Raw genomic sequence first — 26,735 nt, forward strand, 5'->3', positions numbered from 1 at the left:
GAATCTAGGACTTTGCCTTTTGAAGGTTCCTGGGTGATTTTTATGCAAGAGATCCAGGTATTAAATTGAGAAATCTTTACCACGGCTAAGGGTAACTTTCTTACTTAAAGTCTATATCTGAAAGCCCCTTAAGGATAGGTGCACTGCGATATTTCTCTAGGCCGGTTCCTAAACCTGTAAAAGGTTTGTTGAGAGAATGACGAAATGATAGGGGATGTATATCGAGGGCTGCCACACAACTTTTGAAAACTCCATTTTTTTTTTTTTTTTTGGCAACTCCATTCTTAAGGCAGCAGAAACGGACTTTTTTCTTCTTTTTTTAAGAGAGAGTGAGAGAGTATTTTTTTAAATATTTATTTATTTATTTTTTTAGTTTTTGGCGGACACAACATCTTTATTTGTATGTGGTGCTGAGGATGGAACCCGGGCCGCATGCTTGCAAAGCAAGCCCGCTTTCTCTTGAGCCACATCCCCAGCGCAGAAACGTTTTGGGCAGGGTCTTCCAGCAAGCAGTCGCGCTGGACTACATTTCCCAAGGGGCCATGCTTTCGCCACGCAAGCGTACTTGGGAAAGCTAGCTTGCGCAGGCGCACTTGGGAAACTACAGTGCCTGTTTTCTTCCCTGAGACCGGCAGGTCGCCTGCTCGCATCCCGCCCCCGCCACTCCCCCAGCTAATTGAGCCTGGCTGATTGAGCCTAGCGGCACTGCTAGTGTGTGTGAGGTGGAAGGCAGAAGTAATGACTTCGCCGCTCAGGTTCGACGGGCGTGTGGTACTGGTCACCGGCGCGGGAGGAGGTGAGCCTGGAAGATTGTACGGCCGGCGCGCGCCCCCCTCACGCCGCGGACCCTCCGGTTTGGATCAGGGATAGGTGTGCGGTCGCAGTCCAGGTTCAGGCGTCGGGACTGTGGGCGGGGATGGTGAAGCGGCTGGCAGAGAGTGGGCTTGACCCGGTGGCGGCGTGGTGGGAGGAACCGCAGTTTTCAAGGCACTGAATCTGAAGGGGAGCGCCGGCGAGTGGGGGGATCGGCCTTGAGACGGGAGTCACTCAGGCAGGTGCAGCCTACTTTCCCCAGCACCCACGGGCAGCTTCCCAAACCAGGCTGGGCGGCGGGTTGCACAACTGGGTGAAAGTTCTTGGCTCTGTGGCTGCTGATTATGACTCTTCTGTGGGGAGACCTTAGGCCTTGGTCCGATCTCTTAAGGCCTGAAAAGCCGCCTCAGGCCTGGAGGTCCCATCTAAGGAGTGGAGATGCCAGCTTCTTGACTTTGAAAAGGCAGTTATTTAGTGTTTGTTTTCTAATGTCTTATGTTTTTTAAGTTCTGGAGAGGGCCTATAAAGAGGGCATCCATCTGATAAGAGCCCTCCTTGGAGTTTGTATTGTATGCTTATCAAGCCAGGCTGTGTTTTCAAAGTCCGGTGGAATCCTGGAAAAGTTGTAAACGCCAGTGCGTGCAGGGACGAGGTAAATGATAGAGGAATAAAGTGGGAATGGGACAGGAAGAGTGAAGAAAGGAAGAGCAGAGACATTTCTGAAGTGGACCATCCCTTCCTTAGGAAATTTGCCAGATCCTCGTATATTTCAGGAGAAGCAAACCGAAGAAATGTTATGTGAAAAAACCCAAACAATTTTTAAAGAACAAAAATTAAAACAAACCACTGTCACACACATCGAGCCTCTGCAGTAAGATTTTTGCTCTAGTTTCCCCCAAGTGGGTGATCTTTGTAACCTTCACATGCAAGGGATCGTAACTTTATGCATCCTTGATTTCCCTTTTATAGAGCCTTGTAATAAAAGGGTCCTAACAAGGAATTATTTGAATTATATATTACAAGCCATAAACAATGGAATTGTCAATTAATTCATATGTACTTTTACATCTTCATTGATAAACTACATCTTAGTTTGCCTTTCAGAAAACAATTTCATTATTAATTGTTGTCCAAGTATTTTATACTCATATTTGTATTTATTCTGAAATGAGCTTTTGGGAAACCATTTTGCTTACTCTTTGTTTTTGGGGTATTTTAAATTTCTTTTGGCAGTGACTTGACATTAAGCAGTGCATTCTATACCAGAGCCCCTCCCCCATCTCCATTTGAAGCAAGTTCATGACACAGTACATGAAAATGCTGTGCACTCTGAAATTTTCTATTCTGTTTTATTACATCCCATAAAAATGACTTTGAAACATTAATGAATTGTGACTAGAAAATTATGAGCTTAGCTCCTCCTGTATAAATTGGCTGAATTCTCTCATCCATTCAGATTGGCTAAATTCTAAAATAAATTATGTGGTGATATCTTTTAGTTTTGGAAAATTTGTGTTTTGGGTTCAAAATAAAATTTTTATTTTGTGTTCTTTCTTTTTGGGAAAGCCTGATAATTTAACTATTATCATAAGGTGATAATTTATTCACCTTAGTTTGTTATTTGTATACTTATTTATCAGTTAATTTATACCAAATAAAAATTGTCAAATTCAGTTCCTCCATTTATCAGTGAAATTTATTAACTTAAATTTTAGAACATGAACACATTAAAAAAATTTTAGTGTAAAAGTTAAGTCTTCTAGTTGCTGCCACCGTCTGTTCTTCAACGGTAATTACTAATTGCCAGTCTCTCATATATTCTTACATATTATAAACTCTGTATATGTACACATATCTTTGTGTATGTAAATCTATACTTTCTAGCTCTGAATCAGAATTAAAGTTTTTTTTGTGTGTGTGTGTTTGTGTAGTCAAGCTTCAGTACAGGATACAGAAATCGCTAGATAGTTTAAACAAAAGGATTGAATACAGGCAATTGGGTTTTAGTGATTTTTCTTAAAATGACTTTTGGAACAATATAGAACTGGTACATTAGAGTAGCCAGTAGTTCTGAGTCTGCCATTGGAACTCTGTCACAGCTCACATAAATTCAGATTTAAAGTATGGAAGCTGCCATTCAGGGATTAGGAAGCTGGTTAAGTAGGTTGCCTCCACAGGTCACTGTGTTTTAATAAATAGGAAGGTTCAGAGAAAATCAGCTTCTTAATCAGTACTTACAGCTCAGATTCTAGTAAAGTGACCTCTATCACTTCCACTTTCTAAATTTTGTGCAAATGCATCTAATGGTGGAATCTAGTTCACATCTGGCATTTTAGCACTAGGTAGCAAGTTAGGAAATGTAAGTAGGGTGTATAGTAAAACGTAGTTTTAAACTTTCTAGCCTCTGCAAGCAAATGAGAGTGGAGTAGAGTTTGAGAGTGCAAATGAAGACTCTTCTATTGTAATTACTGACTTTCAAATGGGGACTGAGTTGAGTGGACCAAAATAATTCTGACATTTTCTGATTATTTTAAACCAGGTTTGGGCCGAGCTTATGCCCTGGCTTTTGCAGAAAGAGGAGCATTAGTTGTTGGTAAGTTGGTATATTTTTCTTTTTAATCAATAGTTCATAAAAATACAGTCTTCACAAGCCCCTTTTGTCTTTCTATTAAGTAATTTGTCAAGGTATAATTTCATCATAAAGTTTTAACTTCTGCCAGCACATCTTTCATCCCCTTAAGGTGAACTTTTTTTTTTTTTAAGATTTACTTTTTAAAGTAGTTTCACTTTTGCCTTTTCTTTTTTTTTTTCTTTCCACACTTTTATATTGGTGCATTATACTTGTACATAATTATGGGATTTGTTGTTACATATTCATAAAAGTACACATAATAATATAATTTGTTGTTTCACAGAATTTCTAACTTAATAGAATTGATAAAGAAGGGCAGACATTCGTTGTATACAAGGAAATTCTGACTTTAGTATTGTGGGCTATAAGTTTTTGAGGTAGAAAGCTACTAATTTAAGATCAAAGGAGAATCCCCAAAAATACATTGATAAAATAAATAATTGAAATAATTTGATTTGAGAATTGGAAGTTTGGAGTCAGGCAATAAAAAGTGTGGGTCTCTTATCTCTTTCATCAAAAGTTTTCACTTCAAAACTTAAAATTCATTCATGGGTCAGTTTTATGAGTTTTAATTGTATGATGGGATTAGGGTCAGTTGGAAGATACTATATTGAAGAATCCCGAAGTGCTTTGTTCTTTGACTCTTTTGTTGACATTGTCTTTTTTGGGGGAGAGGCTAGTGTGTCTGAAATTGGTTGAATTAATTTTTCTTTTTTCTTTTGTTTTGACTAAGATATAGACATAGTATATAAACTTGTTTTATATGAGACTTTACAGCAGTGTATGTTTGTGTAAATTGTGTTTGTTTTACTATTTTGAATTTGTTAAATTCAGATGATGAGTGTTTGAATTCTGATAAAGGTAATTCACACAGGAACAGTGTGTCATATTTATTTTCTCATCTTATTTAAAGATGGTCTTTCAGCAAGTCCTTATCAGAAGTCCAAGAAAGCAGATGAAAAATATTTGCTAAACTTGGCTGAAGAGCCAGATTTAGTTTTGTGTTAAAGGGCAGAATTCAGTATTTGTGAATCTGCAGAACCTATTTTTTTTTTTTTTTTTGGTACTGGGGATTGAACCCAGGGTCTCATACATGGTAGGCAAGGACTCTACCACTGAAGCAGACGATGCCCTTTTTAAGATTTAATTTTGAGACAGAGTCTCACTATGTTGGCCAGGATGGCCTCCAACTAGCAGTCCCCCCAAATTGCTGGGATTATAGGCATGCGTCAATGTGCCCAGCTTGTCCAGAATTTTCAGTTGATATTTTCTACACTTTTTTAGTTTGTGTCCTACTTCTGAACTTTCTAGGCTACCAAGATATTGTTACCTTACACACATAAACATTCTGTTTCCAGGTTGTATGCCATGCACAGACTTTTCTCCTTTGTTAATATTTTCTTGCTTAGAATAATTCTTACCTGAGGAAGCAAACAAATTGTAAAGGGAAATATATAAATCTAGGATGTTATGACGACATCAGAATATCTTGTTTTTGGAAAAGTGATCAGTCAGCTTATCCTATGACTAGTTCAGAGGCCAGTAAGAAATAGGACCTTAAGAAATAAAGTAGCTTGTTTCTCAAGTCCTGTTTTGCTAGGTTGTGCAGGGTTATTAAACAGCCTTTTAATCTAAGTGGCTCAGAGTAATAAAGAATTATTTCATGTTCATATTCAGTTTCCTGTCAGCTTGTGTTGTACTCTGTGTTCCTAATTTCAGGATGAAGGAGCAGCTGGTATCTGGGACATTGCTATTATTGGGGCAGAGGGAACATAAAAATGGATCTACTTGGTGACTTTTTAAAGCTTTTGTTCAGAAGTGATATGCCACTTAACACTTATATTTTATTGGCCAAATCCTTTAGCCAAGACTAAAGTGTTGAGAGCCACAGCCAAAGGGGCCCCAGCAAACTTCCAGCCGCGGCTGATTGGCTCACAGCGGTCCCAGCAACATCTAGCTGATTGGCTCCTCTGCGGTGATGCTCATTGGGCTGTTTCCCTGCCTTTTCAGACCACGGAGCTGCTCATTGGGGGACTTCTTTGGCTTCGCCCACACGACCCAGCCAATCGGCCTCAAGAGCAGGAGGATTGGGGGAGGTGGAGAGGCTGGTGTTGGGGAGAGAGTCTTGTGGGAAGCCGGTGGTGGCAGTTAGGCTCTGAGGGTTTTTTCCTGAGGAGCTGTTTTGTTTGGCGTGTGTAGTTCTAAAAATAAAGTTAGTTTCTTTTGACAAGTGGCTCCTGAATTGTGCCCAGCCAGACTGCGGCACTAAAGTATATCATTTAAGAAATTTTCTGGGGCTGGGGATGTGGCTCAAGTGGTAGCGCGGTCGCCTGGCATGCTTGTGGCCTGGGTTCGATCCTCAGCACCACATACAAACAAAGATGTTGTGTCCACCAATAACTAAAAAATAAATATTAAAAAATAAAAAAAAGAAATTTTCTAATTTCATATTAATACGAGTGCTTTGTTATATATTCCATAATATAAAACACTATGGACTATTTAAATTTTGGTATAAGAATTTCTAAGCTTTAAGTTTTCATGCTCTCAGATGATGTTTAGTTTTGTACAAATTACATATTTTTAGAGATTTCTGCATATTTGAAGTAGGTGCTGAGGTGCTGGGAATTGAATAATTTTGAGGTTTCCTCAGAAGATGAGCCATACCCATCTTTGAGTGGTGAGTTTTAGCTTAAGGGTATGAATGCAAGGCAAACTGACATGTTCCAATAAGGAGAACCTCTTCTTAGTAAGAAAGGCAAGGCAAACATTGTTATACTCTTGAACTGAAGAAATAACACCTTTGGAAAAATTAAATTATAATCCTCTGAAGTAAGATTGACATGACTTTTTTTTTTCTCTATGCTGCAGTTATAGAATAACTCCTAAGTCTTACATTCCTGTGGGCTGAAGCTAGAATTTATGTTTTCGACCACTGTGAGGATCCTGCCAATTAGGAAGTGCATGGTTTAGATCCTGACTCTACTGCCTAATTTCATGACCTTTTTATTTATAGCTTCCTTCCTGAACCTGTAAAATTATGGTGAAGTTAAATTTCATAAAAAAATTAAGGACCTTTATAAAGGAAAGAGAAAGGAACCAGTACTACTGCCTGGTTACCATGTACTAGGCACAGTGCTCAAGAATGGAATATATTAGTTCATCAGTGAACTGAGGTTTTGTTTACTCAGGAGGCATCCAAGCTCCTTTATTTAAAACATGTTTCTCTTGTAGATACTTAGAAAAAGGGCTGCTTTAAGCACCAATGTATTTTCTGCAAGTGTTAAGATAGTGCTTTGCTTAGTAATCATGGGTATGTGCTGATTGAGTGAAAAAGTTAAACTTACATAACACAAGAAGAAAGATCATTACAAAATTTCAGCTTATAATGAAGGAGCCATATATCACTTATAATGAAAGAGCCCACATCCCCCCTAGAGGTCTTTATAACTGTCATCATGTTATAGGAGAAAACCTTTGAATTGCTTTAGGATAGCTTAGCTATTTACCATTTTTAAAGCCCAGTTTAGAAAAAGTTAATAAAGCTAATAAACTTATTCAACAAATATTTATTTAGTGATCTGTTAGGTAGCAAACACTGTTTTGGTGCTGGGTGACTACAATGGGAATTAGAGAGGGCCTCCACTTTCATGGAGTTTATATTCTAGTGAAGAGACAGACAATAAACAAATACATATGTAAAAATATAATAGATGATGTGGTAAGTGCTATGGAGAAAAGAAATTATGGTGAATAGGATGGAAAGTGCTAAAAGAGGACTTTCTAAAGAGAGACTTGCAGGGAGTAATGGATGTACCTGTAGATCTGGGACCTAGAAATTTCTGGCAGAGAGCAGCTGGTGCTGAGGTCCTTAGGCAGGAGCAGGCTTCATGTGTTTCATGTGCAAGAGAGCCAGTGTGGCTGGATTGAGTGAGATCCTTGAAGGGACATAAACAAAGACAACAGTAGAGAATTGAGACCAGATCACATAGGACCATTTTGCTCAGAGTAAGTGCTGGTTTTTAACCTGATTCAGATGGGTGAAAACACAGGAGCAGTATCACTTGATTTAAATATTAAAGGTGTCATTCTGGTTGCTCTTAAGAGACTTAGATGTCAGGGAGCAAGAGTAGAAATGGAGAAGGATGATGGGCTCACGGGGTTTTATTTTTTTATTCTTTTGTGTACATGTATAATTTTCTATTAAAATAAAAAGTGGAAGCAAAGAGGACAGTTAAAGGCTATTGCTGTAATCTACTGCTATGGTTTGGATGTGGTTTGAGTAATCTCCAAGGCTTCATGTAATTTATCCCCATGTGAGATATCAGGAGGGTGGAAGCCTAATCTAACTATGGTGTTTAGAGGTTTGGCCTTTGGGAATTGGTTAGGTTTTGATAAGATCATTAGGATAGAATCCTCCATTATTGAATCCTGGTGGCTTTATAAGGAGGGGGTCATATTAATTGATTCATTTATCCTGTCCTTTAGGAATACCTTTGATGCCATCTTGTTATGAGACAAATTGAATGATGGTGTCCTTTCCATAAGTCTTGTTGGAACCTAATTGCCAGTGCAACAGTATTAAGAGGTGTGGCTTTTGGGAAGGGATTAACTCATGAGGGTTGGGCCCTCATGAATGGGATTAGCACCCATATAAAAGGATCCACATTGGAAGGGAGTACCCTCTTGCCCTTCCATACCTTCTGTCATGTAAAGCCATGGTGTTACTCCTCTGGAGGATGCAGCAACAAGGCACCATCTTGGAAGCAGAGAATGGCCCTCATTAGGTCAGATTTTTGGATTTGTACATACTGGTCAAAACTGAGAAATTTCTGTTGTGCCTAAATTTCATAGTCTGTGGTATTCATTATAGCAGCATGTATGGACTAAGATAAAGACCTAATTGAAGAGATTGCTCTTGAAATTATTACAACAATTTAGAGTTCTTCAAATATTTGGATACATTTATGGCCACTTTGGAAATGAACCAAGATGATTATATCTTTCAGCCAAATAGTGAAAACACTGTGCTCTCCCGAGAGTTTTCCTTTTACTTGGCTATCACATAGCTGAAGGGTGATCCTGAACAACTATTACCCTGCAATTCTGGTATGCTTATCTTTTGCTGATAAAACATCTTTTCTCTTCTTTAATAGTGCTGTTGCACATTTACAGTTAAGTCATTTAAATAATTTTTGGTAGTAGTCAGCATATAAATATAGGTAAACAATCTCCAGTAGATCTACAGCTCTAAAATCAATGAAATGATTTGGGGTGGGGGGATACTAGTGATTGAACTCAGGGGCACTTTTACCACATCCCCAGCCCTCTTTTTTTCTTAGAGACAGGGTCTTGCTAAGTTGCTTAGAAATACTAAGTTGATGAGGCTGACCTCAGCCTCCTGAGTTTCTGGGATTACAGGTATATGCCATTACACCAGAGATGTTTTGTTTGTTTGTTTGTTTCTTTTTTTTTTTTTTTAACTAGGGGTTGAACCCAGGCCTCGTACATTCTAAACTTGTGCTCTTCCACTGAGCTACAATCCTAGTTCCTCTTTTTTTTTTTTTTTTTTTTTTTTTTGCAGTGGTGGGAATTGAATCCAAGGTCTTTTGCATGCTAGTCAAGTGCTGTGCCAGCCCTGAAGTGATTCTTAATACTATTTTTTTTTTTTTTTTTGCTATAGGAAACTATCAAAATGGGAGAAAGGCACCAAAGATAGAGAATAGGAATGTATAGGACATCTAAGAAATTGTTAATAGCAGGTACCTCTGGGAAAGATTCAGGTGGGAATAGGGGAAAAAGTCTTAGATTTATACAGTTTGAATTTCTTTAGAAGCATTTTTTTAAACATAAGAGAATTAGATTCTAGTTTTACATCAGTGTGTTAAATTTTTATAAATTTTTTTAGTTGTACATGAACATAATACCATTATTTATTTATTCTTATGTGGTGCTGAGGATCGAACCCAGTGCTTCACATGTGCCAGGCAAGTACTCTATCACTGAGTCACAACCCCAGCCCTGTGCATTGACTTTTGACATCAGAAAAAAAGAATCTCTTCAACAACAACTACACTTAAAGTACTGCTTATTCTTATTCTGAAATAAAAACAGTTTATGGATTTGTCATTGATAATAGATATGACTTGGTGATAGTTTTTGGATTGAGTATGTATGTGAACATGAATATGTGTAAGTAATGATTAAGCACTCTTCAAATGTACAGTGTTATAACATTTTCACTCTTACTAGGTAAGTAGAAAGTTAGAGATTGCCATATAAACTATGGCAAAAAGAAAGAACTATGGCAAAAAGAAAGAACTATCATCTGGATATGCTGGTGCACTACTGTAATCCCAGCTTCTCAGGGGGCTGAGTTAGGAGGATTGCAAGTTTGAGGCCAGCCAGGACAACTTAAGGAGACCCAGTTTCAAAATAAAAATGAAAAAAAAAAGGCATCAATTAAAGTGAGACCAGATACAAGGCATCTTTAAAGTTAAACAGTAAACAATAGGGAAAACCACTGCAGATTTTTGAGGAAGGTACTGATATATTACAAAGGGTGCCTTAGGAACATTACTCCAGCAATAGTCAGATAGCCAAGAGAGGTTTAGATTGGAGGCAAAAGACCACCTGGTAGGCAATAGCAGTAATGTAGGCTTGAAATGATAGAATAGGAAGGAAATGGAGATAAAGAATTTCTCAAAAGAACTGGCAGCTCCTCACTGCATAAACTTGTCAACCTGAAGAGCCCAAAGCACCCAGCATAGTGCTGGGTCCAGAGTGGGAACTCAGTAAACATTTGAAGAATCCTAATGAAATCAATGACAAGACCTGCTGATATAGGACATGTGCTTTTCAGAAATTAAGAGTGACTAGGAGAAGTCTTAGTACAGAGAAGTGACATGAAGAAGAGGGGACGGTTTGAGAGAGATGATGTTCTGGGTTATATTTTTTGTACAAATTAAAAGTAAACTATATCCCCTGAGTTGGTTTAGTAGTCTTGATTTCAGGAGACCCAAAGCATATTTGCTGGTATAGTATTTGGAGCCAATAATAAAAAATTGCTAGGTACCAGTTGTGGTGGCTCATGCCTATAATATCAACAGCTTAGGAGGCTGAGGCAGGAGAATTGCAAGTTTAAAGCCAGCTTCAACAATTTAGTGAAGGCTTAAGTAACTTAGTGAGACCCTGTGCAAAATAAAAAATAAAAAAAAGGTGGATGTGGCTCATTGGTATGTGTCCCTGGGTTGAATTCCCAGTTCCAAAAAAAAAAAAAAAAAAAGCAGCAGCAAAGAAAGAGAAACAAAAAACCTAACTTCTAAGAATAAAAACCTGTACAACAAATAGAATTTTAAAAGACAAACCCAGTTTTCCATCTAGTTTATAAAACAAAACTCCGAAAAACAATGTACATAATACTCATTAAATAATACTTATGCTCAGATGTGAGCTTTATTTCTCTCAACATTTCAGGAAAAGAATTTGATTTGCTAACACATGGTGAATAATTAATATCTTTTACAAATAAAGGACATTTACAAATTATCAGAAAGACAGATATCCCCCAATAAAATGTGAAATGAATAGGCAAAACAGTAAGAAATATAAATGACCAATGGGTACATGAAAATAAAATGTTACTCTATTAGTGCTCAAAGAAATGTAAATTAAAATAATGAGTTATAATTTATAATCATATAATTGTCAGACTGAAAAGAATGGCAATCACCAATATTGTAAGGATGTGAGGAGACAGGCATTCTCAAACATTTGGTTCTCTTTCCAGGCTCAGTAACTTGGTAATTGATCTTTAGGTATCCATTTACCTACGTACAGTATACTTTTTATAGGATCCAAATGTATTTTAGAATTCCTTGGATCCCTAAATTTCCAGCATAGCTGTTATTTAATATACTTTGGGGATGTATTTTTATGGAAAAACCATGGGAGTCTTTAGGAGACCATCCAAATTACTGATTTATTTAAATGACAGAAATAGGGCCAGCTGTGGTGACTCATGCATATAATCCTAGCAACCAGGGAGGCTGAGGCAGGAGGACAGCAAGTTTGAGACCAGCCTCACCAACCTAGTGAGACCCTAAACAACTTAGCATGATCCTATCTCAAAAATAAAAAGGGCTGGGAATGTGGCTCAGTAGTTAAGTGCCCTTGAGTTCAATCTGTAGCTATTCACCGCCCCCCCCCAAAAGGGAAAGTATTTTGTTAAAAAAAAATCTTCAGGGTCATAAACTGGATTTTGTATGGAGAATTTATGGCTTTAGTATGTGATTATGGTTTCAGTTGATAAGATTCTCTCCTTAGCATCTTAACATGTTTCCTACCTATTTTACAAGTGTTTGAGTAGAGAAGTTGCCTTATGTTTTTCTCTGTACCCTTCCTAAACAAATGTAATTTTTTTTCTTTTCTTAGTGAAAATGATTGTTGTTTTGGGGATAAACTAAACATGCTTGCAGTGTTAGAGGAGCAGACAGATATTATAGTTGGTTTAGGTCCAGACTAGGTTTTGCTATTTTGTATAGCCTAGGAGCCTTGGGTTAGGACCTTTTCCAAATTTCTTTTTCATCTATGAAAGCAGGAACTGCTATTTCTACCAGTCTCAAAATTGTATGGAGATTAAATGTTTCAATATATACAGTGGTTCACTGAAATGTAAAGTATACATATTAGTATGTTGGTATTACTAGTACTACTTGCACCACCACTACTACTATTACTACTAGAATTTTAGCCATATATTGAATTGTAAGTGTCACATAGTATATATGTACTTCTCTTTGTACATACTTGTTTTAACATTGTTATCCAAGCCCTTCGTTGTTAACCAGTGCTTTTCTAGTTTTTAATCCCTGTGATTTAGCTCTGGTTATAGTGGGGTGATTGAATGGGTCACTGCTAATTTAGCACTCTCTAATGTAAATACTTGATTTGAATAAGTCTGTTCTTTTATTGTTTGACTACATGTCATTTTCTCAATAAATTATCCAGGTTGTGCTTAACTGGTTGCACTTTGTAAAATTTCCACTTGAGGGTAGTGTTTCATCATGCAGGTGAACAAATTTATCAGTGTATTTCAGTTGATTTTGAAATTTCTTGTGCTTATTTAAGAATAGTCATAAAAGACTGTTAGCTGCATGTCATAAAGTCTGGAAGTTTTTTAACTGATTATTTCCTGTAATTTGAATAATTGCATGGAAATGAATAATTAATAGTCATATTTAGTCTTTGAAGAATCATTACTTTTTCAGCTCTTGAGGGATAATATAAGCCTCTTTATTATTTCATATCTGTAGAACATTCATTTTTATTTTTTAAAAATATTTTTAGTTTAGATGAATGTGATACCTTTATTTTATTTTATTTATTTCTATGTGGTGCTGAGAATTGAAGCCAGGGCCTTATACTTGCTAGGCAAGTGCTCTACCATGGAGCCACAACCTCAGCCCCTGTAGAATATTTTATTTAAAAATTTTAAAATATTTTAGTTTTAGTAAGACCAGTCATTGTATATATCCTATTATATTGTTAGGAAAAAGTATACCCCAGTCTACCTTTTGAAAAATGAATTTCTTTAAAAAAAATAATGAAAACACATTTGCCCTAGCTGGTTTTTAAGAGTGGCCTGGCATTGCCTTACTATCATCCCTTTTCCTTCTTAACTACCCAATCCTACTTTGAAACCTTGCTTCAATTTTTAAAAAAGTAAATTTTTCTAAAGAAAAAGATTGTGTTTTCAATTGTTACAATCTGTATTGAAAGATTTAAAATTCTAATGTGTACCACCACATCATTTATTAGTTGGTTATTTTTTATGGCTGTATTTCTTAAAATCTCTGGATTACCCCCCCCCCCCCAATTTATTGTGCAGATTCTTTCTTTCAAGTATTTTTCTTGAATTCTGCTTTTTCCAAGTTATTTGGCATTGATTATTTGATATTCATTAATTTTTTTGTGTTACTTCATATACTTTGCCTTGGATTATTATATAGATTACCTTTGTTATTCATCTCTGTTATTTAGTTATGTTGGCCTTGTTATTTAGTTATTGACCTTGGTACATACTTTGTAATATATTAGTGTGTAATCTGTGTTGCTGTTGTGGTCATATACTTCAATTTTAGTAAATTAGAAACTCTTTGTGGGCAAGCATTGTTCTTACAGATTTGTGTGTCCCTCTAGATTATTTTGAAAATAGTAAATGTGCAATTATTTTAATAACTATTATTGAATGTAGGAAAATGTCATGTGATGTGGTCAGTTGTTAAACATATAAAGATGAAATCATGATATAAATTAGTGACTGAACATGTATTAGTTCTGTATGTAATTTTTGACCTCTTTTAACAATTTTTTTTTAAAGTGTTACAGGAGATTGAAACCAGGGCTTCATATATGTTAGAAAAATGTTTTACTACTGACATTCCTTTTCTTTCCTTCCTTCCTTCCTTCCTTCCTTCCTTCCTTCCTTCCTTCCTTCCTTCCTTCTTCCTTTTTTCTATATATTATTTATATATGACAGCGAAATGCATTACAATTCTTATTACACAAATGGAGCACAATTTTTCATATCTCTGGTTGTATACAAAGTATATTCACACCAATTTGTGTCTTTATACATGTGCTTTGGATAATAATGTCCATCGCATTCCACCATCATTAATAATCCCATGCCTCCTCCCTTGCCCTCCAACCCCTCTCCCTATCCCAATATGAGTCAGCCTCCTTATATCAAAGAAAACATTTGGTTTTTTGGGATTGGCTAACTTAGAATTATCTTCTCTAACTCCATCCATTTACCTGCAAATGCCATGATTTTGTTCTCTTTTATTTTTGAGTAATATTCCATTGTGTATATATGCCACATTTTTTTTTTATCCATTCTTCTATTGAAGGGCATCCAGGTTGGTTCCACAGTTTATCTATTGTGAATTGTGCTGCTAATTTTTTATTTTGAGACAGGGTCTTGTTAAATTGCTCAGGCTGGTTCAAACTTGCAATCTTCATGCCTTATCCACTTGAGTACCTGGCAACAAGCCTGGCAACAGTTTGTGTTTTTTTCATTCTAGAACATGATAGTATATTTTATGGAAATTTAAAAAATTTACAAGTGTTTAATAGTTTAAACCATGCTAGTAGTTTAAAACCATGCTTTTTTTTAAAATCACCATTCATGTAAACAAACGTTTTCTTGACGGGAAGATTTTTCACATTGTATGTTTAATCTCTTCATTTTGTTGTAGTAAGAACACTTAACATGAGATCTACCCTTTTAACTGATGTTTGTTTACAAAATAACAAGCGCTGTGTTGTATAGCAGATCTCTAGAACTTATTCATCTTGCATAATTGAAACTTTGTGCCCATTAGTTAGCAACTACTTCCATTTCCACCCTCTCCCTAGTTCCTGGAAACCACCATTCTGTGCTATTCAAGATGTTCCATGTAAGTGGAATCAATCAGTATTTGTCCTTCTCTAACTGTTCTGTTCACTTAGCATAATGCGTTTGTGATTTATCCCTTTTATTTATTCATCTATCCTTGGACATTTAGGTTGTTTCTATACCTGATTATTGTGAATAATGCTGCATTGAACATGAAGTGCTAATGTCTTTTTGATATTTGAAGAGAATTTCCCTTCATTTTCATTCTGATTTCATCTTTTTCTGGATGCATAACCTCAAGTGGAATTGCTGTATCATTGGTAGTTTTAATTTTTTTCATTTTTTATTAGCACATATTAGTTATACATTATTAGTAGGATTCTGTGTGATATTTCCATACATTCATACAGCATTGTGTTGATTCATATCCCACTACCCTTCTTCCACCCTGTCCCATTCCTTCCTGTCCCTAGTAATCACTGTTGTTTCAGTATAACTTCAATTTTTTCCCCCAGGTACTACTATATTGTCTTTGGCGTATTGAATCATGAAGCGATTTTCACGTTTTTTCTTTTAACTGAAGAGTTGAGCCACTCCTTTTTTTTTTTTTTTCAAGAGGAAAAGCCTTGTAAAGTTAAAAATTTCATGTAATGAACTTGTGTTCTAAGTGTTTTTGCTGGTTCTTTGTGTCTGTTCAGAAACAAAGAGGCATGTCCAGAAAATGCTTATGGTGTTTTTAGCAAGTCGAGGAAAGGAAAGGAAAGGAAAAACTGGGCATGTCATTGAGGAAATAGACTAGTAATTTGAATTTCATTTCTAACCTATGTTTTGAAGCTCTAGAAATTAATTGGTATTTGTTTTTGCATTGCAGTGAATGATTTAGGAGGGGACTTCAAGGGAGTTGGTAAAGGCTCCTTAGCTGCTGATAAAGTTGTTGAAGAAATAAAAAGGAAAGGTGGAAAAGCTGTGGCCAACTATGGTATGTATTTAAAATAACTGTATTATTTCTTTTGTTTTCCTTCGGTTGATGCATTTGTTTACATTGATAATCTTTGAGAAAATATCTTAGCATTTCTATGTAATTATGAAGTTAGATTTTATCTAAGTCTGTCACAGTTCTTATGCTACATAATACATAATATGTGAGAATTTAAAAAGCTTTTGATTTAAATTATTTCACATAATTATACTCATTTTTCTGTTTAATCATTTTATTAAGGAGCACATGATACATAATTAATAAATTATAGATACAGTTTGTTTGTATTCTCAAAAGATCTGTTTTTGGTGGGGTTCTTTTATTTTGTCTTTTTTTGGAACTGGAGGTCGAACCCAGGGCTTTGTGAAAGCAAGGTAGACTCTTTGCCATTGAGCTACATTCCAGCCCCAAAGATCTATTTTTAAGGGCTGGGGTTGTGGCTTAGTGGTAGAGTGCTTGCTTTACATGTGTGAGGCACTGGATTTGATTTTCAGCACCGCATATAAATAAATGAATAAAATCAAGGAATATGAACAACTAAAAAATATTTAAAAAAAGAGATCTGTTTTAGCAGGGCATGGTGGCACATGTCTGTAATCTCAGCTACTCAGGATACTGAGGCAGGGGGATTGAGAGTTTAGGACCAGTCTGAGCAATATAGTGAGACTCTGTCTCAAAATAAAATAGAAAGAGCTGAGATATAGCTCAGTCTTAGAGCACTTGCCTAGCATGCACAATGCCCTGAGCTTGATGCCCAGTATAGTAAGGGGAAAAACAAGACGAAAGAAATAGAGAGATCTGTTTCATTAAAAGGTCTTATATAAGAATGATCTTAAGAGTATTTTTTTTAAATATTTTTTTTCATTGTAGATGAATACAATATCTTTGTTTATTAATTTATTTTTATGTGGTGCTGAGAATCAAACCCAGTGCCTCACATGTGCCACGCAAGCAGTCTACTACTGAGCTATAGCCCCAGCCCGATCTGAGTCTTTTTAAAAATCTTTAAAAAAGATTCTTAAAAATATAGTATAAGAAGTGAAATGACACCCGTTTCTGTATTAGCCTCTATGTTCCATTTCTGCACAAGTTGTCAATGCTATATGTAACTTTCTTATCTTAGTAAAACTGTAAGAATCCAATTAGGTGTTAAATGAAGTCATGGGCAGAGGTTGGGTGGAATAGTAAATGCAACCTTTACATTTGATGTGTTCATCCTAAATCCTAATACTGGGGATTGAACCGTGGCCTCATGCATGCTAGGTAAGTTCTCTACCACTTAGCTAAATCCCCAGTCCTTTTTTTGTATTTTGAGACATGGTCTTGTTAAAGACGTCCTTGCTGAAGATACTCTTGCCTCAAACTCTGTAGCTGTTATTATAGGCATGCACCACTTTACTTTTTTTTTAAATATATGTTTTAATTGTAGATGACATGATAACGTTTATTTATTTATTTGTTTATGTGTTGCTAAGGATAGAACCCAGTGCCTCACACGTTAGGCAAGTAAGTGCTCTACCACTGAGCCCCAACCCAGCCTGCTTTTTTTTTGAATGTTAAGAATTTTAATTGATTCATCACAAAAGCATTGAGCAAATGAAATAATGTTAATAAAATTCTTTAAATATTTAAAAGAATTAAAAAAAATCAGTGCAGAAAATAGAATTTAAAATTGTTTGGCATAATTACACACATTTTAATCTTTCACATTCTCTTTTTTTTAATACCTTTATTTTGTTTACTTATTTTTATGTGGTGCTGAGGATTGAACCCAGTGCCTCGCAGGTGCTCTGCAACTGTGCTACAACCCCCCACCCCCCAACAGTTTCACATTCATTTTGGAATTCTAGTTTTAAAATCTGTAACCATGTTAACTTATAGGCAAATAAAAAAGATTGCAGTTGAACAGATTTTATATAGAGTAACACAAGATTGGAAAACTATTTCCTCAAAATCTTATGGTCAGGGCTGGGGTTGTGGCTCAGAGGTAGAGTGTGCACCTTGCATGCATGAGGCACTGGGTTGGATCCTCAGCACCACATAAAGTAAAATAAAGACATTGTGTCCACCTATAATTAAAAAAAAATATTTAAAAAAATCTTATGGTCAGCAGTTCAATGATTTTTAAGAGTCAAAATTTGAATAATTTTTGGCTTTTCAGTTTTAAGAATTATCCCAGAGGTGGGTGCATTAGTGCATACCTGTAATTCCAGTAGTTTAGGAGGCTGAGGCAGGAGGATTGCAAGTTCGAAGCTAGCCTCAACAATTTATTGAGGCCCTAAGCAATTCAGTGAGACCTAAATAAAATACAGAAAGGGTTTGGGATGTTGCTCAGTGGTTGAGTGCCCCTAAGGTCAATCTCCAGTACCAAAAAAAAATTCTAGGAAAATGTTTGCACCTTTAAGTGTATGGTATTTACATAACATTGTTTGCCAGCTTAGATATATTTACTAACCTTGGTCCTTGGTTACATTTAAAAATGTAACCAAAAATACCATCTGGGGCTGGGGTTGTGGCTCAGTGGTAGAGCATTTGCCTAGCATGTGGAAGGCACTGTGTTTGATTCTCAGCACCGCATATAAATAAATTAATTAAATAAAGGTCTATCAGTAACTTAAAAAAAAACCCATATAATCCAACTAGGCCTCCATTTTATTGATGACTTCAATCACCAGGAATAAGTTCCCTAAAGTTAAGTAGCAGTACCTGTATTTTCTTTCTTCCTTCCTTCTTTCCTTCCTTTCTTTTTTTCTCTCTCTTTTTTTTTCTTTCTTCCCAGTTTCCCTCCTTCCTTCCTTCCACAAGGGAGTGAACCCAGGGGTGCTCAACCACTGAGACACATGCCCAGAGCTTTTTTATTTTGAGACAGGGTCTTGCTAAGTTGCTTAGGGCCTCACTAAATTGCTAAGGCTGGCCTCAGACTTGCATTCCTCCTGCCTCAGCCTCCTGAGTTGCTGATATTACAGGTGTACGTTACCACGCTTGGCAGTATAGGTTTACTTTTAAAAGCTAATGGTTTAAAACCTATAGCACAAGAGTTAAAATCAAGAATCAACAAGTGGGACGAATTCAAACTAAAAAGTTTTTTTCTCAGCAAGAGAAATAATATGTGAGGTAAATAGGGAGCCTATATCCTGGGAACAAATTTTTACCCCTCACACTTCAGATAGAGCTCTAATCTCTAGAGTATACAAAGAACTCAAAAAGTTAAAACAACAAAAATTAAATAACCCAATGAATAAATGGGCCAAGGACCTGAACAGACACTTCTCAGAGGAGAATATACAGTCAGTCAACAAATACACAAAAAAATGCTCATCATCTCTAGCAATAAGAGAAATGCAAATTAAAACTATTCTAAGATACCATCTCACTTCAGTAAGAATGGCAGCCATTATGAAGTCAAACAACAACAAGTACTGGTAAGAATGCGGGGGGAAAAAGGTACACTCGTACATTGCTGATGGGACTGCAAATTGGTGCAGCCAATTTGGAAAGCAATATAGAGATTCCTTGGAAAGCTGGGAATGGAACCACCATTTGACCCAGCTATTCCTCTTCTCGGACTATAGCCAAAGGACCTAAAAAGAGCATACTACAGGGACACAACAACATCAATGTTTATAGCAGCACAATTCACAATAGCTAGACTGTAGAACCAACCTAGATGCTCTTCAATAGATGAAAGGATAAAAAAAATGTGGCATATATACACAATGGAATATTATGCAGCACTAAAAAAATAACAAGATCATGGCATTTGCAGGGAAATGGATGACATTAGAGCAGATTATGCTAAATGAAGTTAGCCAATCCCTAAAAAACAAATGCCGAATGTCTTCTCTGATATAAGTGTGGGGGGGTGACTCAAAATGGAGTAGGGAGGAAGAGCATGAGAAGATGATTACCACTAAATAGGGAAGAGAGGTGGGAGGGAATGGGAGAGAGAAGGGGAATTGCATGGAAGATGGAAGGAGACCCTCATCATTATACAAAATACATGTATGATGATGTGAGGAAAAAAAAAAGAAATGTGTCACATTAGATTGGGTAGAGAGAGGTGATGGGAGGGGAGGGGGGAAGGGGGGATAGGAAGAGCAGCAGAATAAAATAAACACTAGGATTTCTGTATATATATAGGTGACTGCATGACCAATGTGATTCTGCAACCTGTACATTTGGAAAAATGAAAAATTATACCCCATTTGATTCAAATATATGATATGTCAAGATCATTGTATTGTCATGAGCAACTAATAAAAAAAAAAAGCTAATGGTTACTGACCTGAAAACTAGATTGTTTTCATGGGCCAGAAATAAAATTACATAGATGTCATTTCGAAATTTTAGGGGAGAGGAAATAGGATGTGGTTTGAATGTTTTGAGGGAATAAGACATTTTACTATCTTCTTTGCACATTGGAGATCTAGCAACAATGTTTTCAATTTTATTTCATTTGTGTACTTTTGTGTGGTGCTAAGAATTGAACCTAGTGCCTCACACATGCTAGGCAAATGCTCTGCCACTAGCTACAGTGCCAGCCCAAATGTTTTCAATTTTAAAACTCTGTATTTTTGAAAACCCATTTTTTTAACTATGAAAATTCCAGACTCCCCACTTTACCAATTTTGATATGCTGTCTATATCAGTTAGGGTTCAGTCAGGAAAACAGAAGCCCCTCAAAGTTTTCCAAGTATGTAGAGCTTTAATACAGGGAACCAGAAGCTGGCACAGCCATTAGAAGGGCTGTGCAAATGAGTGTCAGGGAGGCTGCCAATGACCAGGTTAGTCTGAACGTGGATATGCAGTTAGTCTTACATCTGTACTCTGTACACAAGATTGCCTGTGTTTGTAACATTCTACTGTGCTATCTCCTAGGTGAATATAGATCGAACATCACAATTAAGGGGATTTTTACCTTTACCTGGGGCTGATTAGTGGAAGATAACAAAGCTGTGAGATTTTGTTGAGCTTTGCTTTTTCTGTTTAGTATTGCAAAAATAGTAGATTTGACCAGATGCAGTGGTACACGCCATAATCACATTGGCTCGGGAGGCTGAGATAGGATTGTGGGTACAAAGCCAGCCTCAGCAACAACGAGGTGCCAAGCAGCTCAGTGAGACCCTGTCTCTAAATAAAATAGAAAATAGGGCAAGTGCCCCTGAGTTCAATCCTGATACCAAAAAATAAAATAAAAAAATAATAAATAAAAATAATACATTTAATTTCCATATAACACTAAATATGTTTTTTCAAATTAAAAAGGCACCTCTTTCTCCTCCAAATACTCATTTGTATCCTTGAAGGGAAATGCCACTGTAGTTATTTAAAATTAAATATAAATTAAGTAAAATTAAACATTAAATTTTTCACACTAGCCATATTTTGAACACTTGGAAGCTCCATGTTGAGTGGTTTCCATATTTAGACATTGTGGGAATAGGACATTGCCATCCTCACAGAAAGACTGATCAATAGGTCAGTGCTGCTTTAGAGAGTATTTGTCAAAGATTTCTTAATAATCTTCCTCATCACTCCTTTTCTTATAGGTTAAATAATTATTTAGGGGCCAAATATCCTTTATAATATTAGAGGATCAGTGTTTCAGTATGTTATGTGCTTGCAATAGAAATGTATTTTTCTTGAAAATGAGTTCTATTGGGTGAATGGGATAAGTCATTGTGAAGGAGATTGCTGAAGTTTTGTATTAATTTCTCTTTCCCTCAGATTCTGTGGAAGCAGGAGAGAAGGTTGTGAAGACAGCACTGGATGCCTTTGGAAGAATAGGTGATGTTTCTTTTCATCTGTGGTCCTGATGGAGCACCTTCTACCTTTCTAATAAAATATTTTTAAATTTTCTATTAAACAAATCTCTTTCTTGAAGATATTCTTAGATTTGTTTTCTACGTTGATTATTTTATTTAACCCACCTTATTTCGTAAAGGACTGAATTGGCAGTTTTATGAATATATGTTTATTGTTTTTGAACCTTAAATGCTTATAAAAATTTGTACATTTTCTCAGTGTCCTTTTTGTAATAATTCAGTTAAGTTTTAAATATGTTTATAAGAAAAATAAGTCAGTATTTTGACAATAAAGGACCCTTCAGATTCTTTTGAAGAATTATAACGATTTGGATAAAAATGATCTGACATCTTGTAAATTAATTAAGAAGATTGTATGAAGTAAAAAAAAATTTCATTTTTTAAGAAGCATTTCAAATATAGTGTTTAGTCCATATTTCCCTAGGTAATCTTCCTGGTTTAGTTCTACATATTTTACTGAAAGTTTAAAGAATTACTATGAAGAAAAATTACTGCAGATAGCCCAATATGTTTATAATCTGAAAAAGATTACTTTTTGTAAATTGAATGTGTGCCCTCCCTTTTTGTTAGATCTAGCATATTTATTTTCGAATTATATTAGGTTGAACTCAAAAGCCATTTTCAGATACCTCTGATAGAGACACAAAGTTGTGAAGTTGAAGTCATAGGGTAAAAATAGCTATAAGATGGTGGTTGAATATTAAAAAATAATTATTTTCTCTATATAGTGAGAATACAAATATGTATCAAAATAGGACATCAGTTTCTAACTTTAATGATTTTCTCTTTGAGTTTTGGACTTTTCAGTGGCAGTGACAGTGAAAAGTCTTTTTTTTTTTTTTTAAATACCTTTAATTTTATTTATTTGTTTGTTTTTATGTGGTGCTAAGAATTGGGCCCAGTGCCTCACACGTGTTAGGCAAGTGCTCTACCACCGAGCTACAACCCCAGCCTAAAAAGTCTTTTAAACTTAAAATTTCAAGTGATTTTGAAGTTAAGTTCAGGGTGGCTATGGTTCTGGAGTCTTAGAATCCAAGAGTTATGCAACATCTTATTCTTTAAATAAGCTGATAGAATTTTGGTAGAAGATAGAGGTGGAAAAATTTAAATTTATAAGTTTGAAAGGAAGGCACTGATGTTATATGATACTTGTGTTTTTGTGAATTAGTTTTTTTTCCTGTAAGCATAAATTTTTGTTTTGATAGTATTCTTTGTCTATTATATTTAACTCTTCTATGTAATTTTGTAAGAAGTATGAGTTGTAAGCAAATGCAAATGAATATGCTTGCTTTTGTAGTTGTGACTTGGATCTTTTTATATTTATTGTAGATGTCGTGGTCAACAATGCTGGGTGAGTACTTCTTTTTTCATTTTTAGTAAAGTGCATGCAGTTGTTTATATAAGTGTATACTTCCCTGCCCTTTCTTACCTTATATAATATCAATATTTTAGAATTCTGAGGGACCGTTCTTTCAGTAGAATAAGTGATGAAGACTGGGGTAAGTTGTTTTAAATATGTTTCTCTAGAATATATCTATCCATTTTGCCTTTTTGATATTTGATAAATTTATATGGAAAAGGAAAACCCTTTCTCATATAAACTACATGGAAAAAGATGAATAGTTGGAAATAGCATTTTTAAAAACATTTTATAAATTTTAAATAATGTTAAATAATTTGACAGAAGTTATCTGAAGGATTTTTTTTCTGTTTATTTTCCATTTTTCTCCCTAAGAGATGGTTAGTATTTTCTAGCAGCACTAACGCTTTCTGATAGCCTTTGTCCTTTTACCTAGCTGTGATTCTTTCAAGAGCAGAGCAGGATGTGTAAGAGAGTCTAGGGTACTAAAAATTAAAATGATGGTGATCTTTGAATAGGGTGGGACAAAAAGTTTCGAGTTTAGTTAATGAACCAATCACAGTGATGATTGTTTTTTTCTTTGTTCTTACTTTCATTGGCCATCAGAACTAAAACAAACAGTGGTAGCTGAAAAAGTGGCAGTCTTGGTAACTGAGATGAGATAATTGTATCATTGTTTATAGCACATGCTTCTGTCCCCAGAAATCCTTTTGGGAAAAGCAAAACATGGGCAGTGATAGAGCACTTGCCTAGTATATACAGGCTCTAGGTTGATACCCAGCATCATTAAAAAAAAAAAAAAATTCTTCTGACTTAGAATTAAGAGAAGAGGAGCTTTTAATTTTTTCTTTCTTTAAACAGCTGGGATAAGAAAGAAGTTGAGGAAAGATAAGGTTTACTGGCAAAGGGGGCTTATGTTAGTAATTTTCTTAGAGCTATAATGAATGAAGTGTTTCCTTCTCCTATTCCGTCCTTCTACAGTCAACACTCTTACTTTCTTCTAATGTACACATGAAAATGTTTGTTGAAGTCATAAATTGAAACAAAAATAAGTAAGAATGGTTCAAAAACTTGACAATTAAAAGAATACATTAAATCTAGAGTGGCCTAGCAATAACATTTCCTAAGTATTCTGTTGATTAGATTGAAATCTCTGCAAACCCGTGGGTCTCTTTCTCTCCTTTCTGTCTCTGCCTTTCAGTCTCTGTCCCCCTTCTCATTATTAAACTTTGGTAAAAAATATGGATATAGTGAGTATTTTGTAATTATTAATGATCTGTGTGCTTTATGATTATTTTTTTGATGTTGATGTTAAGTGCTAATTATGTATCTAAAATTCTTGGGTATAACAGCAAATTTTTACATAAAATAGACCTTAATTAAAGATGACATTGCATTTAGATATGTATAGGGATTGAAATAATTTTATAAATTATAGGGAAAGTGGTTGTAAGAATGGTTGTGAACCTTTGATTGGTGTTATAATTGAACCAGAAGCAAAAATGGTTAACCAGAGAGGGGTGTGAAAGTAGCTGATTATGAATGCTTAGATATAAAATGAGTATCTTTAATTAAATAAACTGTTGATTTTGAGACATGTATCTAATTTTTGACAAATTACATAAAAATAATTTCTTATTTTAGATATAATCCAGAGAGTTCATTTGCGGGGCTCATTTCAAGTCACCCGGGCAGCATGGGATCATATGAAGAAACAGAAATATGGAAGGTAGAATTTTATACAGCTATCAAGGAGGTTGAAGATGTTTTTTTTTTTTTTTGTGTGTGTGTGTGTGTGTGTGTGTGTTTGTGTACAAAGAAAGATTATATAAAATGTTATGAAATATGTGTAGGCTTTTAAAATGTAGTTTTGGCACATTCACATTAAATTGGTGTTTTTTAATAGATATAGATTAGCTGAGCTGGCTGGCTTTGTATTTTTTTCTCACCTCTTACATTTCATTATTAATAATTTTCCTCTTATTTGGCATTTTAGAAATTAGTATGAACATTGAGGATTCAGTTATACATTATTTTCTAAATAAAATGTCTTTTTGTGTGTCCAGTGACCAACTTAGGGAAAGATGAGTGGCTATTTCCTGCTGATATTGGTCAGATCTGACTTAGTCTTCATAAACTGTTTAGGAACTGTAGGACTTTCCTTGTTTGGTCCTATATTTGTAACTAAGAATGTGGTGGTGGCCAGGTGTGGTGGGACACGCCTGTAATCCACGGGCTCAGGAGGCCAAGACAGGAGGATCGTTGAGTTCAAAGCCAGCTTTACCCATGTTGAAGCACCAAGCAATTCAGTGAGATCCTATCTCTAAATAAAATACAAAATAGGGACTGGGGATGTGGCTCAGTGGTCCAGAGCTCCTGAGTTCAATCCCTCATAGCCATCCTACCCCTCTCCCCACCCCACCAAAAAAAGAATGTGGTGGTGGTAGTGCACTTAACTCAGTGTGTGCTATTGCACTCTAGTGTTGGGGTCATCCCTATTAGGGTTGCAGCATATCTTCTAAAAACAAATTATTTGTGATGCTTGTTCTTACTGAAGATTTCTAGTTTATCATGATCCTTGGCAGTTTCTGAAAAATAAGTGATATGATTTATTTTATTTGGACTAAGTAGAATGAGGTTGAGTCAGATTTTAAGAGGGCATTGTATATTGGGGCATTTGATATTATCCAGAAGGGAAGAGAGGCAATGTGGTAAGGATGGAAGAATTAGAAATGCTTGATGTAATATTTCTTGCTAAAATATTTTAAAAATATTTATTTAGTTTTTTAATTGTAGTTGGACACAACTATTTTTATGTGGTGCTGAGGATCGAACCCAGGGCATTGCACATGCTAGGTGATTGCTCTACCACTGAGCTACAACCCTAGTCCTCTTGCTAAAATTTTAACTTACATGTTGCTAGTTTATATTTATAAATCTTATTGTTTTCAATAAATAACAAATATCTATTATTATACTTAATTTCATTTGGCTCTGACTAGGGATTCTTCTCAAATAGTTACATCTTATTGTTGAATTTTGAGAGATTACTTTTATATCAGTATTTTTTAAGATACGAATCATGACTGTGAGAAGCTAATGACCCAAGAGTTGCTTTTGACAGTTGCAGTCGTACCAAAATAAGGTTAGAGTTGTAAATTATCAAAACAGAAAAGAGAATGTTGAGAGACTGATTTTCCTTTTAGGATCATTATGACTTCATCAGCTTCAGGAATATATGGCAACTTTGGCCAGGCAAATTATAGTGCTGCAAAGTTGGGTATTCTGGGCCTTGCAAATACTCTTGCAATTGAAGGCAGGAAAAACAACATTCACTGTAACACTATTGCCCCTAACGCTGGATCACGGATGACTCAGACTGTTATGCCTGAAGGTAAGTTGTGGTTTTATTGCTATTACAAATGTGTGTGTGTGGGGAAAAAAACAGTATTTAATTTTCTGAATACTCAAAAAAATTATTTTCTTTCCAATTTCTTTTTTTTAAATATTTATTTTTTTTTAGTTGTACATAATACCTTTATTTTGTTTATGTATTTTTATGTGGTGCTGAATATTGAACCCAGGGCCTTGCACTTGCTAGGTGAGCACTCTACTGCTGAGCCACAACCTCATCCCTTTCTTTCCAATTTCAAAAGCATTTTGTGTAATTGTTGTTCAGTGTTGAAAGTTTTAAAAAAAAAAAAAAACAAACACCACACACACAA

General features: G+C 35.5%; 1 protein-coding gene across 1 annotated transcript in view; it reads left to right on the forward strand.

The window, feature by feature from the left end:
- Positions 1 to 607: 607 nt before the first annotated feature.
- The window catches only part of HSD17B4 (hydroxysteroid 17-beta dehydrogenase 4), a 101,775-nt gene continuing 75,647 nt past the window's right edge, over positions 608 to 26,735 (forward strand). The window contains exons 1-8 of the mRNA XM_081281713.1: positions 608 to 796; positions 3,353 to 3,406; positions 15,718 to 15,825; positions 21,553 to 21,612; positions 22,980 to 23,001; positions 23,103 to 23,149; positions 24,655 to 24,739; positions 26,217 to 26,404. Coding sequence (XP_081137839.1) covers positions 739 to 796; positions 3,353 to 3,406; positions 15,718 to 15,825; positions 21,553 to 21,612; positions 22,980 to 23,001; positions 23,103 to 23,149; positions 24,655 to 24,739; positions 26,217 to 26,404 — 622 coding nt within the window. The 5' untranslated portion in view covers positions 608 to 738. The remainder of the gene's footprint in view (positions 797 to 3,352; positions 3,407 to 15,717; positions 15,826 to 21,552; positions 21,613 to 22,979; positions 23,002 to 23,102; positions 23,150 to 24,654; positions 24,740 to 26,216; positions 26,405 to 26,735) is intronic.

Source organism: Spermophilus citellus (assembly GCF_964194105.1).
Source record: "Spermophilus citellus genome assembly, chromosome: 1".
NCBI classification, from domain to species: Eukaryota; Metazoa; Chordata; class Mammalia; order Rodentia; family Sciuridae; genus Spermophilus; species Spermophilus citellus.